Genomic DNA, 17,255 nt, shown 5'->3' with positions numbered 1-17,255 from the left:
TTTGCATCAGTATTCACCAAAGAGAAGAAATTGGTAGATGTTGAGTCTGGAGAAGGGTGTGTAGATAGCCTGGGTCACATTGAGATCCAAAAAGAAGAGGTGTTGGGTGTCTTAAAAAATATTAAGGTAGATAAGTCCCCAGGGCCTGATGGGATCTACCCCAGAATACTGAAGGAGGCTGGAGAGGAAATTGCTGAGGCCTTGACAGAAATCTTTGGATCCTCGCTGTCTTCAGGGGATGTCCCGGAGGACTGGAGAATAGCCAATGTTGTTCCTCTGTTTAAGAAAGGTAGCAAGGATAATCCCGGGAACTACAGGCCGGTGAGCCTTACTTCAGTGGTAGGGAAATTACTGGAGAGAATTCTTCGAGACAGGATCTACTCCCATTTGGAAGCAAATGGACGCATTAGTGAGAGGCAGCACGGTTTTGTGAAGGGGAGGTTGTGTCTCACTAACTTGATAGAGTTTTTCGAGGAGGTCACTAAGATGCTTGATGCAGGTAGGGCAGTGGATGTTGTCTATATGGACTTCAGTAAGGCCTTTGACAAGGTCCCTCATGGTAGACTAGTACAAAAGGTGAAGTCACACGGGATCAGGGGTGAGCTGGCAAGGTGGATACAGAGCTGGCTAGGCCATAGAAGGCAGAGAGTAGCAATGGAAGGATGCTTTTCTAATTGGAGGGCTGTGACCAGTGGTGTTCCACAGGGATCAGTGCTGGGACCTTTGCTCTTTGTAGTATATATAAATGATTTGGAGGAAAATGTAACTGGTCTGATTAGTAAGTTTGCAGACGACACAAAGGTTGGTGGAATTGCGGATAGCGATGAGGACTGTCGGAGGATACAGCAGGATTTAGATTGTTTGGAGACTTGGGCGGAGAGATGGCAGATGGAGTTTAATCCGGACAAATGTGAGGTAATGCATTTTGGAAGGTCTAATGCAGGTAGGGAATATACGGTGAATGGTAGAACCCTCAAGAGTATTGAAAGTCAAAGAGATCTAGGAGTACAGGTCCACAGGTCATTGAAAGGGGCAACACAGGTGGAGAAGGTAGTCAAGAAGGCATACGGCATGCTTGCCTTCATTGGCCGGGGCACTGAGTATAAGAATTGGCAAGTCATGTTGCAGCTGTATAGAACCTTAGTTAGGCCACACTTGGAGTATAGTGTTCAATTCTGGTCGCCACACTACCAGAAGGATGTGGAGGCTTTAGAGAGGGTGCAGAAGAGATTTACCAGAATGTTGCCTGGTATGGAGGGCATTAGCTATGAGGAGCGGTTGAATAAACTCGGTTTGTTCTCACTGGAACAAAGGAGGTTGAGGGGAGACCTGATAGAGGTATACAAAATTATGAGGGGCATAGACAGAGTGGATAGTCAGAGGCTTTTCCCCAGGGTAGAGGGGTCAATTACTAGGGGGCATAGGTTTAAGGTGTGAGGGGCAAGGTTTAGAGTAGATGTACGAGGCAAGTTTTTTACGCAGAGGGTAGTGGGTGCCTGGAACTCGCTACCGGAGGAGGTGGTGGAAGCAGGGACGATAGTGACATTTAAGGGGCATCTTGACAAATACATGAATAGGATGGGAATAGAGGGATACGGACCCAGGAAGTGTAGAAGATTGTAGTTTAGTCGGGCAGCATGGTCGGCACGGGCTTGGAGGGCCGAAGGGCCTGTTCCTGTGCTGTACATTTCTTTGTTCTTTGTTCTTTGGAAGTCGGACCGGCCATACACTGCCTTCGAGGCGGACGGTCGCCTCTACCACTTCCTTAGGGTCCCTTTCGGTGTCACAAATGGGGTCTCGGTCTTCCAAAGAGAGATGGACCGAATGGTCGACCAGTACGGTTTGCGGGCCACCTTTCCGTACTTAGATAATGTCACCATCTACGGCCATGTCCAGCAGGACCATGATGCCAACCTCGATAAATTCCTCTGCACTCTCACCCTTCTCAATCTGACCTACAACAAAGGGAAGTGTGTGTTCAGCACGACCCTGTAAGCCATTCTCAGCTATATAGTCCAAAATGGTCTTCTCGGGCCCGACCCCGAGCGCATGCGCCCCCTCATGGAACTTCCCCTCCCCCACTGCCCCAAGGCCCTCAAACGCTGCTTGGGGTTCTTTTCCTACTCCGCTAAGTGGATCCCAAACTATGCGTACAAGGCCCGCCCACTCATTCAGTCCACCCAATTCCCCCTTGCGGCCGAGGCACAACATGCATTCGCCCGCATCAGAGCAGACATCGCCAAGGCCGGGATGCGCGCAGTGGACGAGTCACTGCCTTTCCAAGTAGAAAGCAACACTTCAGACGTCGCCTTTGCCGCCACCCTAAACCAGGCAGGCAGACCCATGGCATTCTTTTCCCGCACCCTTCATGCCTCTGAAATTCTACACTCATCCGTTGAGAAGGAGGCTCAAGCTATCGTTGAAGCTGTGCGGCATTGGAGGCATTACCTGGCCGGTAAGAGATTCACTCTCCTTATGGACCAACGGTCGGTAGCCTTCATGTTCAATAACACACAGCGGGGCAAGATCAAAAATGATAAAATCTTGCGGTGGAGAATCGAGCTCTCTACCTATAATTACGAGATCTTGTATCACCCCGGTAAACTCAACGAGCCCCCAGATGCCCTCTCCCGAGGTACATATGCCAGCGCACAAGTGGACCAACTCCGGGCCCTACACGACAGCCTTTGTCGCCCGGGGGTCACCCGATTGTACCATCTGGTCAATGCTCGCAATCTGCCCTACTCCGTCGAGGAAGTAAGGACAGTCACCAGGGACTGCCAGGTCTGTGCGGAGTGCAAGCCGCACTTCTACCGGCCAGACCGTGCACGCCTGGTGAAGGCTTCCCACCCCTTTGAACGCCTCAGCGTGGATTTCAAAGGGCCCCTCCCCTCCACCGACCGTAACACGTAGATTCTCAGTGTAGTCGATGAGTACTCCAGATTCCCCTTTGCCATCCCATGCCCCGATATGACGTCTGCCACCGTCATCAAGGCCCTCAGCACCATCTTCGCTCTGTTCGGTTTCCTCGCCGACATCCACAGTGACAGGGGATCCTCATTCATGAGTGATGAGCTGCGTCAGTTCCTGCTCAGCAGGGGTTTAGCCTCCAGCAGGACGACCAGCTACAAACCCCGGGGAAACGGGCAAGTAGAACGGGAGAATGGGACGGTTTGGAGGGCCGTCCAGCTGGCCCTACTGTCCAGGAACCCCTCAGCCTCTCGCTGGCAGGAGGTCCTCCCTGACGCTCTGCACTCCATCTGGTCACTATTGTGCACCGCCACTAATAACACACCCCATGAACGTGTTTTTACCTTCCCCAGGAAGTCCACATCCGGTGTGTCGCTCCCGGCTTGGCTCGCTGCTCCAGGTCCGGTCCTTCTCCATAGGCAAGTCCGACTCCACAAGGCGGACCCCTTGGTGGACATGGTTCACCTGCTCCATGCCAACCCTCAATATGCCTACGTTGAGTTCCCTGATGGCCGCCAAGATACTGTCTCACTCAGGGACCTGGCACCATCAGGTTCCACCCCAACACACACCCCCACCAATGCGCCCCCCCCACCAGACCACCGCCACCCCCCCTCCTCTTTTCCACACAATGAAATGAAATGAAATGAAAATCGCTTATTGTCACAAGTAGGCTTCAAATGAAGTTACTGCGAAGAGCCCCTAGTCGCCACATTCCGGCGCCTGTTCGGGGAGGCTGGTACAGGGACAAGAGGACGAAGAGGACTTCTGCATGCTCCCGGAGTTCCCCGATGACTGGCCAGCATCAGCACTGCCACCACCGCCATCGGCGCCACCCCCACCACCGCCAGCACCGACTTCGCCGTCACCGTTACGCCGATCCCAACGAAGCACCAAAGCACCGGACCGGCTGAACCTTTGACGGACTCCGGACCGTCAACATGGACTTTTCTTTCCCTACCACTGTACATAATTCCATTCATTGTATATAGTTTCACGTCACCCCCGCCGGACTCATTTTTAACAGGGGGTGAATGTGGTGATCCACTGTAATAGGAGATGTAAGGTCGGACCTGCACTACAGGTTCGCCGGTAGCTCCTGCCGGCTGGCTCCGCCCAGGGAGAACTGTATAAATATGCATGACCTCCAGTGCCCTGCCATTTTCCCAGCTGCAGCAGGAGGCCTCGCATCTGACTGGAATAAAGCCACAGTTGTACACAACTTTAGTCTTTGTGCATTGAGGTTACATTGAGGTTGTTCAAGGGAGGAGGGGGTAGTGTCAGGCGAGGGCTCCCAATGGCACATAGAGGGGAAAGGAGGTGGATGATGAAGACGAACAATGAAAGGCAGAGGGAAGACCGGGGATGGGAGGGAGATTGGACCTTGACAAGGCAGCATTTAAAGCTCATAAATGGTCAAAGGAGTGCCACATTATTTACTGGAAGGGAATGCACAATGACTCCAGGTGGGGAGGGGAGTGGTGAAAAAGGGGTAGAAGTCCAAGTGGGGCATGGATGCCTCGCAGAATATGGGCTCGGGAATGAGGGTCGTTGAATTGAGGAACTAACTTCTTGAGGCTGCTAGCCTTTTCCCTCTGGGTTGCTGACATTCTGCATGGTCTGGTGAAGACAGTTGGGCTGGAGAAAATGATGTAAGTGACATTTAACTATTGCACTGAGACCTTCAAATCTGCCAGCTGAGGGAGGATGGTCGAATCAGCTGAAGGCCCAGCAGGAGTGTCGGAGGGGAACTCGCCTGTGCATAATTAATGAAGTTCCAAGTGCAGAATCTGGTGCGGGATTCCGCCATTCTGGTCGGCAGGATAGGCATTGCTGGAGCCACTAACCACCGCGCTGAGTTTCAAAATGGGAGAATTTGGCTCAGAGTCATACATACCATTTCCCAACTTATTTTTCTTATTAACTATTGCATACTCTGGAAATTCCTTTGCAGTTGCTGCAGTGAAAGACAAGAGTTCAAACTAGAGTTAAAAACATCAGTACTATATCATAAAAATGCAAGTTATTTGTACACTAAAATACTGTCAAAATATATCATTCCTAAGGAACGTTTTGACATTTCCAACAATTGTGATTTCTTCACTGAATTTTTGGTGTGACAGTGGCATTGCAATAGATGTAATTCATCCAGAACAAGGAGAGAGACAGAGAGAGAGAGGGAGAGAGCGAGAGAGAGAGAGAGAGAGAGAGAGGCAAATGGTTGATGATCTGCTACTCTCGATACAACAAATATTGACCAGAACATCATGAGACGTTCCTTACACGTTATCCAAAGTTGCTGTGAAACAGTTATCAGCCGAGCAAGGCCACAGAGAGTTTAACAGCACCTCAGTCAGTACAGCACTCCCGCAGTGCTGCACTGAAGTGTCAGTCTGGATTCTGGGCTGACGTGTCTGGAGTGGTGCGTGAACTTGCGGCTCTCTGAATCAAAACGGCGAATGTTACCGTTGAGCCAAGGCTAACAGGATCAATAGCAACAAACCGTTCATTATATATGCAACCTTTAAGACAGTAACCATTCAAATCGTTCTTTCACTCAGGTATATTACAAAGTGAAAGTCGACTTTGATTTAAGATAAAATACATTTTCCACAAATCTATCATTGTAGTACTATTTACACTGGCCATGCTCTTAAGGAGATGCTGCCTTGTCTCACTGGGCATCTAGTCTAGCAGCCATCTAGTCTCCCATGGCTGATACCTAATGTGTAAGAGAAGTGGGAACATGTGTGGTCGTCAACACAATCAGTCTCATCAACACTCTTGTTAGCTCCAGTGATGCTTTTACCAACCAGGAATAGGCAATAAATGCTGGCCGAGACAGCAACACCCACATCCCATATATGAACAGCCTTAGTGACAGTCTGGTGGGCAGCATGGTAGCACAGTGGTTAGCACTGTTGTTTCACAGCGCCAGGTTCCCAGGTTCGATAACTGGCTTGGATCACTGTCTGTGCGGAGTCTGCACGTTCTCCCTGTGTCTGCGTGGGTTTCCTCTGGGTGCTCCCGTTTCCTCCCACATGTTGTGAAAGACGTGCTGTTAGGTAATTTGGACATTCTGAATTCACTCTCTGTGTACCCGAACAGGCGCTGAATGTGGCGACTAGGGGCTTTTCACAGTAACTTGTTGCTGCATGTTGCTCTCTTTCGTTGGCTCTGAATATGGCGGTCAATATGGTCACTTTCCTTAATTCTAATTACGTTTGCTCTAGAGTCGCCAGTTATCTTTCGATACCGCCACAAGGTTCAAACCGAATACAGATCAAAGACTCGATATGTAGCCATCTGGGATGGCCACTTCCCGATTACAAAATGGACACTTTGCAAAGATTGCAGGGAAAAAGGACAATACTGAGTAAGCAAGCAGGTGCAGGGTTTGTCTGTTGATTGGAGCCGTAGCTCCCAGACAAGACAGATACTGCAAAACTATTACCATACGAATGAGCCATCCCCGGGAACAAAAAAGTAACATTTAAGTAAACAATACCAAGACAGACACCCCGGCGCCAGAGGAGACCAGAACAAAGCAGGCCAACGGCCACCTAGGACACACCAAGCAATCAGGGCACCCACCCCTCTATTGGAGGAAATTGATAGGAACGATTGGGAAACGGCCCAATTAATGGGGCCAAGTCCAAGGCCCGCCCAAAAGCACGCGAAGCCCCTGTTGGGTATAAGAAGAATCCCCCAAGAGAGAATCGCTCTCTTGTGGCTCCGGCTCTCACTAAGAAGAGACCTGCCAAAGCAACATCAGAACAAGTAAGTCCAAGGTCAACGCACGCTACGAGACAGAAGCTCCTAGCTGTTATTCCGTACCAATTCGACCCCAGCTGCCTCAGAACCGAACAACGGCCATTGTTCCTCTGACTGAGTGGGCGCCCAAAGCTAAGTATAGGCTTTTAGCAGTAGTGATAGTTTAGTTTGTAGAGTTTTATGCATGAGTATATTTGACTGTGTGTGTAAATAAATGAGCATTGAATTTGAACTTACTGTGATGAATGATAACTGTATAATTGTGCCTTTAATGTGATGATCCCTTTAAGACCGGGTTTGGAACCCTGGGGGACTCCGCTTCCGGCTCCGCCCCCCCAGGGAACTGTATATAAGGTAATGTTCAGTGGGCAGTGTGCAGTGAGCACACAAACGTCTGGTTCTCTGCTAATTAAAGTCTCTCTCGAGTCGTAATTGAGGGTATCTACTTACTATCTGGTGTATCGAGTCATTGATCAGTATTCGGTTTTGAACTTTGTGGCGGTATCGAAAGATACCTGGCGACTCTAGAGCAAACATAATTAGAATTAAGGAAGGCGACCATATTGGCCGCCATCTTCAGAGCCAGATTAAGAGAAACACAATTAGCAACATTTACTGGCAACATCTGATGGGACTCGACCTAGAAGTGGCCTAATCACTCCAAGATAACCCAAAATTTGAATTGGAATCCAATTAGAAACTGAAAAACCACAAGTGTGAGAACAATACTGATCAAACCTCCGAGATTCGGAAGTGTGTTAATGCATGCGTACTAACAGGGATATAAGGTAAACCTGAGAGATTTTGTTGCGTAAAACTGTCGGGAGTTTTGTAGGACGAAAATTAGCGGAAGCCGTACCCGTGTTTACATCACCACTTTATCACCCCCTGTTCCAAATTCAGTAGAGAACCCAGATAGAGAAAACGGCAATGAAGGCAATGGAACGCCTTAAGAACCCCCAACAATTTGAGGTCGCAGCGACCAGTAGAGCAGGATAGTGTCCCGTATGGGACGAAGAAATCAGAAAATACCTCAAAGGGAAAGGATGGCCCCTTTGAAGCGAATTCTGCGCGAATGATGAAACAGGTCCCGGGAGTATAGGACATACTTGGTGGGAGAACCTGTCAGAGATCCACAAGACGAGCTTAGGGAAAGCTCGCAAGCCGATGGCAAGCGTGTCCTGCTTGGCACAATTGCGAGGCACAGAGGAGGTCGTTAGGACGCTCCGTAGAGCGATAGAGGAGAGAGACAGAAATAGTGAGGGAGATGTGAGCGAGTTTGAGAAAGAGAATAAAGATTTGAGAGAACAGTTAGCAGCGAGGGACAGAGAGGTTAATGATGCCAAGTGGGCACACCAGTCTTGTCCCAGCCATTTGAGTAGTTTTCAGATCCAGTATGATAAGGCCTACCAGGACACGCAACGTGTGGTCTTGGTAAGACAAGAAACTGAGCAACAGGTAGAGGAATTGCAGAAACAATGCAATGATTTGAAAGCAGCCCTACGAGCGCTCCACACTTCCACGACGGAACAAAGGCAGAGCTCCGTAGATCGCGCAAAGTGCCGGAAGCAAATTGCAGAATTGCAATCTCTGCTTTCTGTCCAGAATAGGTTTCAAAGTACGTTTGGACCCCAATTAGACCAGGAAAACGGCCCCGATTGGCAGGAGTTAAATGAGACACAGATACATACATGGGACATGTACGCAAGAAAAACCCCAAAAGAGGAAAGCACCCCAACCCCCGACTGAACAGACAGAACACACCCCCATGGACCCTGTAACCACACACAGCAGGGCCGCAGTAGAAGGAGACTCAGATTTCCTGTATACAACCCCGTTAACCGTGACCCAATTACGGGACGCGTGTGGAAAAATTACAACGTTCCTTCCCACATCAAACCCCCACCAGTATTTCGCTAGAGTTAAACAGCAGGCTACCATGTACGGCTTTGACAAAATGGAGCAAGTGAAGCTCACAGTTTTAAGCCTCGACCCTTCAGTCGTGGCAGCCCTTCCCGACCCACAGAATGTAGGAGGAGGCACACTCCAAGAGATGTACACAGTGATCCTCGATGCGATCGGCTATAACAGAGGAGACCCCGCAGAAAGCCTAAAGAAATGTAGACAAAAGAAGACAGAGCACCCCACAGCATTTGCTGGACGCTTGTGGATACATTTCACAGCAGTTTTCGGAGAGTTAGCCCGTGCCCATTTGTCCCCAGATAATACGGCCAAATGGACTCGAATCCTAGTCTCTCACGCGACAGACACAGGACAGAGAGCTTGTGCAAATTACAACCCCTCAGATGAGGCCCACAACGAGAAATGGGTTTTGAAGAGATTGTCCCGCACTTGGGAACAATCCGTCCAAGGCAAAACCGCATTTATAAAACCCGATGAAGAGCAGGCAGATATGAATCCAGTTAAAGCGCACCAAAACCCCACATGGGTCAATGAGGGCAGGAACAGCCCACAACAGCCAAAACCCCAAGAATGTTACAACTGTGGACAATTAGGACACTTTGCACGAGAGTGCAACACGCCCCAAAAGCAGCAGAGAAGCCAACAGACAGGCACCCTAAATAAGAATAGGGCAAAGCCAATCCATAGCGTTAGCACCTGTTCAGAGAACATTGACATGAACGGCACCGACTGATGGTGTTCGGGCTCCCCAACTTGGGTCTGCGACACCCTTTGGGACAAATCCGGTAGACCGGTAGTGGCAGGCAAAGTTCGGGGACAACCTGTAGAATTTCTTTGGGACACAGGAGGGTCCCGCACCACACTCAATTCCTCCACGATGTTTCGGTGAGACACGTGGCCCAGAACAGACATCATCACGCTCAGCAGCTTTACAGGTCATTACAACAAGGACACATCACAGCCTCTGTAGCGATACAAATAGGGAACATTACAACTAAACACCCCATAGTTTTGGTCGATCTACCCCTGACAGCTGAACACATCCTAGGAATCAGTTTTATGAGCTCCCACAACCTCTCTTTTGATCCAGTTAATAAATGTCTTTGGAGCATGGCAAAGGCAGCACAAGCCCTCGCCACGCTCACAGTTGGAGACTATGAAAACAGGATTAGCTCAGTAGGAGACTTCTGGTTCGACCCTCGAGCCATTAGTCAGGACAAAATGGTTAGGCAAGTCCTGCAGCAACACAAAGCAGCATTTGCACAGCACAAGCACGACTGTGGCAAAATAGCTGGCTTGGTAAACATTACAAGTCCCGATCCCAGACCCCAAAAGCAGTATGGTTTTCCCCAAGAGGCAGAGGGAGAAATCTCAAAAGTAATAGAGAATTTGCTGGATCAAGGCGTACTCAGATCAGTAGCCTCCACAAACAACACACCAATTTGGCCTGTCAGGAAACCCGATGGATCATGGCGACTGACCATTGATTGCCGGGAACTGAACAAAGTGACCCCAGTAGCAGCCCGCACCATAGCCACGAGTCCCAAGACCATGCTCAAACAGGGACTCCAGTCAAAAAAAATTTTGGTTTTGGACATTAGCAACGGCTTTTGTTCCATTCCATTGGATGGAGCGTGCCAGTACAAATTCGCCCTTACATTCCAGGGACAACAGTATACGTGGGCATGCCTTCCACAAGGCTTCCACAACTGCCCCTCCATTTTCCACCGACAGCTGGCAAATGGACTAGCAAAATTTTCCCGCCCCGATTGTCTGGTCCAGTATGTAGATGACTTCCTGACAGGCACAAAGGGAGAGCACATTTTGCTTCTCGCTGAACTCCTAGCACTCCTAAAAGAAATTGGTTGTAAAGTCATCCCCAAGAAGGCCCAGATTTTGCAGGAAAAAGTGATTTACTTGGGTACAGTAATCAGATGTGGTAAACGCGAGATCGAGCAAAAGAGAATTGACTCGATCGTCAAATTGCCCCTTCCCCATAATGTCTCAGCCCTCCGGTCATTTTTAGGACTGCTTGGCTACTGCAGAAACCATATCGATGGTTTCGCCACACAAGCAGCGCCCCTATCCAACCTTCTCAAGAAACAGGCACCTTGGGCATGGCTTCCACAGCACACGGATGCTGTGGATGCTTTAAAAAGAGCCCTCAGCACATTACAGGTCCCAGATCCACTTTCCCCGTACGCAATCGAAGTTGGAAACACCAACCAAACCCTTTCGGCCATACTCCTCCAGGAACGCCATGACCAATTACGCCCCGTGGCATACGCCTCACGCGTTTTAGACCCTGTCGAGCAAGGATTTTCTGCCTGCGAAAGGTTTTTTGGGAAGTACAGTACTTCACCTACATTAACTGACTCAACCCCATCACCATTCTCACTGAACACACCCCAACACAGCTATTATTAGACGGTCGACTTAAAGATGGCACAGTCAGCCAAATCCACGCAGCCCGTTGGACACTTCTTTTACATGAACGGGACATTATAGTCAAAAGAACCAAGACCCATACCTTCCTAGCCGATAATCTGCAATATGCGGGAACCCCTCATGAGTGTGAGATCATCACCACAAAATACAACACAGGCCAGTTTATACCTAAAACACCTCCCACGAAAACAGGTAATCCACCCCAGAGACCCCAGCCCACAGACACGTGCGCACCCCTGAAAATGAATGTGGATGGCTCCTCCACAGTTTTGAATGGATAGAGAATTACCGGTTGCGGCATTTATGTAGAGGACGCGCAGGGACGCGCCCTAGATGAGATCTCATTAAAGTTGCCAGGACATCTAGGCTTGCAGGCAGCAGAACTGACAGCAATCGCTTATATTGTAGACCACCCCGACTCACTCCCGACCCCAGCAGACATCTATTCGGACAGCTTGTATGTCTGTAATAGTTTGACGGAATTCCTACCCCTGTGGGAAACTAGAAGATTTGTTTCCGCAGACGGAAAGCCCCTACCCTCAGTCCCATTACTCCGGCATATCCTAGAGACAGCCAAAAATAGGAAATATGGCATAATTAAGGTTCGCAGTCATCACCGTTCTTCCCCCCACCCCCCCCCACCCCCACCCCGGTAACATTAAAGCAGGCGCCCTAACGAAGGCAGATTCCAGGCATGGTTACTTTTGGAAACCCCCCTCTCCCCCGAGAGCACCCCAGTACATGAGGTTCAGGTCTCACAGACCAACATTCAGGATCTAGCAAAGGCACAGAAGGAAGATTGAAAAACTCAGGGAAGTTTTAAAAGGAACCTTCCCAGCCCCGTACGATAAGTTTAAGAACACAATCGCCACACACGACGGTGTGATTTCAAAATAAGGCATTTACCTAGTTCCCAGCCAGGACAGGAACCAGATTATTTGTCAGTTCCATGACAATCATGGACACCAAGGCATTGAACCCACCCTAGCCCACCTCAGACCACTCTGCTGGTGGCCTGATTTAAAAGCCGACGTTACTCACTACATCGAAAATTGCTTGATCTGTGCCCAGAACAATCCGGACAGATATGCAAGAAAGGCTCAGCTTAGTCACACCCGCCCCGTTAATGGCCCCTGGACGAATTTGCAGATAGGCTACATAGGACCCCCTACCCCCCTGCAGAAATGGTTATAAGTATGTGTTGGTGGTCATCGACACCTTCACAAAATGGGTGGAAGCTTTTCCATCGAGAACGAATACGACCAAGACAAGCTAAAATACTAACACAGCACATCTTTACAAGATGGAGCCTCCCACGCAGTATAGAATCCGATCAAGGCTCCCATTTTACAGGACGATTAATGAAAAACGTCCTCACAATTTTCGGAATTAGGCAGAAACTTCGTGTAGCCTACCACCCTCAGTCCTTTCCCCCAAATTTTCCGGACCATACTCCATTTCGGACAAAGTAAGTCCCTTGGTATACAAAATCACATATCCCAATGGCACGTCTGCGTGGTTTCACATAAACCAGCTTAAGGCTTAAGGCTCGCAGAACAACCATTCACACCACATCTTACTCGCAGCAGCAGACGAGCACGCCCCACCCACAGATGACGTATTCCTACCCTCCCCCAGCCAGTCCCGCCCGTCCTCAGACACATCTTCAACTCCACCCCCAGAGGCACGACTCCACATCTCCCTTCCTTCAACCAGCAGCGACAGCGACAGTGATAGCAATGACAACAGCCACAGCACACCACGTTATAATTATACCCGTGCACCAGACCCCACTCCCAGCGAATCCGAGCATGATTCCAGCGATCCCTTCAAAATCACATACATCAAAGCCCCTGAACCAGACCCACCGCCTGACGATTACGGATTACAACCTAGTAGCTCCAACCTCGACACACGGTTCTGGCACCGCAACAATTCGTTCAGGCTCATCTGAAATGATGAGATGGACCCAACGCACCCCAAACTTTAGCCAAACTACCCCAGTCAAGAGTATGGCAGCCGGGAGAAGAGGATGACATAGAGTCTGACTCCCACCAAACTAATCCCTTTGCAACCCTGTTCGCTACTGAGCAATGAGGTGTCCAGATGATGGCAAAAAGGAACCGATGGAGATACGGTGTTCTTTCTGATGGAACCTGCAACATGTTTGGTGTATGTTTGTTCGTTTAATGTACATGTTTGTTGTGTGTAAATTTGGAATTTTTTTCATGGCCCCACGCCACCACCCCTTTGACACCCAATGGCTGTTAGAGAAACTAGTTTGTCGACAGACAACCGTTCAGAGGAACTAGTTTGTCGACAGACACTACTCATAGCTACTCTCCTGATTCGATCACGAGAGGCAGCCCCCCACGATGACCTATTCTTACCAGTTCTTGCCAGTCGCACAGGCAGTGGAGAAACGGCACTGGTCCCCGCCCTGCCTGAGGACCCCCCCTGGTCAGCTACGCTCGAGGAGAGCACAAATGGCACTGATCACCGTACCACCCGAGGATTCCACCCATTTCTTACCCGCCGCGGCCCATATGCACCCCATTTTTGAACTTTCAGTTCGAAACTCTTTTTTTTGTTTTGGCGACCCTTAGGTTGCTTCCGTATGCTATTTACATCCTCAAACACTAGGATGGTAGATCGCACAGACTGCGAGACAGCCCGCACTATCTCAGTAATTTTCTCAGATGTCTTGTCCCAAATATTTGGTTTAAAAATAAAATGAGGGAGTCACAGATGGTGACCAATCATAATGGGTAATTGGCAACAAAGGACAGACAGACAGACATACGAGATCTTAAGCAAGATAATAACAGATATTATGCTTGTATCCATAGAACTTCGGAACCTCAGGAACCCTTGAGGAAGAAAAAGAAGACAGAAAGACGGAAAGATGAAGACAATATTCATGTTTACCTGGATCTTAGCGGGATCCCTTCAGTTGCGCGCGGACGCTACCCCCCTGACCCCCTACCACACAGGCCGTGAATGATTCCCACCCCTGCCATACACTGAACCTCGAGATAGTTAGCCCCGCGACAGTTAACAATACCCCGACGTGGTGTGATATATTTATCACCTGGTATTCACTATCCTACATAGTAGAAACCCTCTTAGTACTGGCGATACTTTGCAGTGTCGTGCAGACACTAAGAATCAGAAAATGGCGAAGGAGAGCCTACCGCTCTAGCGCCCCGGTATACACGTTTAGGTCCCCTATTTTCGGACTTCACCAAACTCCCGAACCCCTTGGCCGGAATTAAAGTGCATCGCTTCTCTTTATGTGTGTTTTATTCAATAAAGAAATGTAAACCTCTGTGTCTGACTGCCAGGCCAGAGAAACTTGTGTTCCTGCTATTTGTACAGTTAAAATGTTGTAGATTATTGTTGATTGTTTGAGTGAGGATAGTTTATTGAGGATAGTTAGAGGTTCCAGTTTTTTATTTTGTAATGCATGCCTGAATGTCATCGCGCCCCGTAGAGTTTTATACTGATGTATGTAAGTAAAAGGATTTTGGGTAAAGAATTGCGTTTCATAGGATAGGGCAGTGTTGAGCCCATGAACTGCTTACGGGTGTCCCGCTTGGTCAGAGAACAAAGACAACGCAGTAATGTGATCCTTCACGTTTCGAGTTGAGGATCACAAGGAGGGTGTGTAGCCATCTGGGATGGCCACTTCCCGATTACAAAATGGACACTTTGCAAAGATTGCAGGGAAAAAGGACAATACTGAGAAAGCAAGCAGGTGCAGGAGTTCGGCGAGAAGCGAAATGTGGTCTCCCTTTGTGTCCGTCTGTAGTAGCAAGTCATCTACATATTTGACCAGACGATTGGGTCGGGAAAATTTTGCTAGTCCATTTGCCAGCTGTCGGTGGAAAATGGAGGGGGAGTTGTGGAAGCCTTGTGGAAGGCACGTCCACGTATATTGTTGTCCCTGGAATGTAAAGGTGAATTTATATTGGCACGCTTTATCCAATGGAATGGACCAAAAGCTGTTGCTAATGTCCAAAACCGAAAAAAAATTTGACTGGAGTCTCTGTTTGAGCATGGTCTCGGGACTCGTGGCTACGGTGAGGGCTGTTCCGGGGTTACTTTGTTCAGTTCCTGGTAATCAATGGTCAGTCGCCATGATCTATCGGATTTCCTGACGGGCCAAATTGGTGTGTTATTTGTGGAGGCTACTGATCTGAGTATGCCTTGATCAAGCAAACTCTCTATTACTTTTGAGATTTCTCCCTCTGCTTCTTAGGAAAAACCGTACTGCTTTTGGGGTCTGGTGTCGGGACCAGTAATGTTCACCAAGCCAGCGATCTTGCCACAGTCGTGCTTGTGCTGTGCAAATGCTGCTTTGTGTTGCTGCAGGACTTGCCTAACCTTTTTGTCCTGACTAATGGCTCGAGGGTCGAACCAGAAGTCTCCTACTGAGCTAATTCTGTTTTCATAGTCTCCAACTGTGAGTGTGTCGAGGCCTCGTGCTGCCTTTGCCATTCTCCATACACACTTATTAACCGGATCAAAAGAGAGGTTGTGGGAGCTCATAAAATCGATTCCTAGGATGTGTTCATCTATCTGGGGTAGATCCACCAAAACTACGGGGTGTTTAGTCGTAATGTTCCCTATTTGAATTGCTGCAGGGGCTGTGATGTGTCCTTGTTGTAAATGACCTGTAAAGCCGTTGAGTGTGATGGTGTCTGTTGTGGGCCACGTGTCTCGCTGAAACATCGTGGAGGAATTGAGTGTGGCACGGGACCCTCCTGTGTCCCAATGAAATTCTACGGGGTGTCCCCGGACTTTGCCTGCTACTACCGGTCTACCGGACTTGTCCCAAAGGGTGTCGCAGACACAAATTGCGGAGCCCGAACACCGTCAGTTGGTGCCATTCATGTCTGCATTCTCTGAACGGGCGCTAACGCTATGGATTGGCTTTGCCCTGTTCTTATTTCGGGTGCCTGTCTGTTGGGTTTTGGGTAGCGTTGCACTCTCGTGCATAGTGACCTAATTGTCCACAGTTGTAACATTCCTGGGATTTAAGCTGTGGTGGGCTGATCCTACCCTCATTTACCCATGCAGGGTTCTGGTAGTCCTGACTGGATTCATGTCAGCCTGCTCTTCCTCTGGTTTTGCAAATGCGGTATTGCTTTGGACGGATTGTTCCCAAACGCGGGACAATCTTTTCAAAACCCATTTCCCGTTGTGGGCCTCAACTGAGGGGTCGTAATTTGCGCAAGCTCTCTGTCCTGCCTCTGTCTCTTGAGAGATTAGGATTCAAGTCCATTTGGCCATATTATCCGCAGACAAATGGGCGCGGGCTAACTCTCCAAATACTGCTGTGAAATGTATCCACAAGCGTCCAGCAAACGCTGTGGGGTGCTCAGTTCTCTTTTGCCTACACTTGTTTAGGCCTTCTACGGGGTCTCCTCTGTTATAGCCGATCGCATCCAGGATCGCTGTGTGTATTTCTTGGAGTGTGTCTCCTCCTACATTCTGTGGGTCGGGAAGGGTTGCCACGACTGAAGGGTTGAGGCTTAAAACTGTGAGCTTCACTTGCTCCTTTTCGTCCAGGCCGTCCATGGTAGCCTGCTGTTTAACTCTAGCGAAATACTGGTGGGGGTTTGATGTGGGAAGGAACAGTGTAATTTTTCCACACGCGTCCCGTAATTGGGTCACGGTTAACGGGGTTGTATATAGGAAATCCGCGTTTCTTTCGGCTGCGGCCCTGCTGTGTGTGGTTACAGGGTCCATGGGGGTGTGTTCTGTCTGTTCAGTCGGGGGTTGGGGTGCTTTCCTTTTCTGGGGTTTTACTTACGTACATGTCCCATGTATGTATCTGTGGGCAGTTTCATTTAACTCCTGCCAATCGGGGCCGTTTTCCTGGTCTAATTGGGGTCCAAACGTACTTTGAAACCCATTCTGGACAGAAAGCAGAGATTGCAATTCGGCAATTTGCTTCCGGCACTTTGCGTGATCTACGAAGTTCTGCCTTTGTTCCATCGTGGAAGTGTGGAGGGCTCGTAGGGCTGCTTTTAAATCATTGCACTGCTTCTGCAATTGCTGTACCTGTTGCTCAGTCTCTTGTCTTACCAAGACCGCGCGTTGCGTGTCCTGGTAGGCCTTATCGTACTGGGTCT

The 17,255-nt window shown here is 49.2% G+C and overlaps 1 protein-coding gene across 3 annotated transcripts in view; it reads right to left on the bottom strand.

Annotated features, from left to right (window-relative positions):
• LOC140386585 (uncharacterized) overlaps positions 1 to 17,255 on the bottom strand; it is a 113,417-nt gene that overhangs the window by 8,546 nt on the left and 87,616 nt on the right. For all 3 annotated transcript variants that reach the window (XM_072469033.1, XM_072469035.1, XM_072469032.1), the window contains one exon: positions 4,868 to 4,927. In XM_072469033.1, coding sequence (XP_072325134.1) covers positions 4,868 to 4,927 — 60 coding nt within the window. The remainder of the gene's footprint in view (positions 1 to 4,867; positions 4,928 to 17,255) is intronic.

Source organism: Scyliorhinus torazame, chromosome 12 (assembly GCF_047496885.1).
Source record: "Scyliorhinus torazame isolate Kashiwa2021f chromosome 12, sScyTor2.1, whole genome shotgun sequence".
In the NCBI taxonomy this organism is placed as follows: Eukaryota; Metazoa; Chordata; class Chondrichthyes; order Carcharhiniformes; family Scyliorhinidae; genus Scyliorhinus; species Scyliorhinus torazame.
Note: the sequence above shows the minus strand (reverse complement) of the source record. Positions and strands in the feature narration are given on the sequence as shown.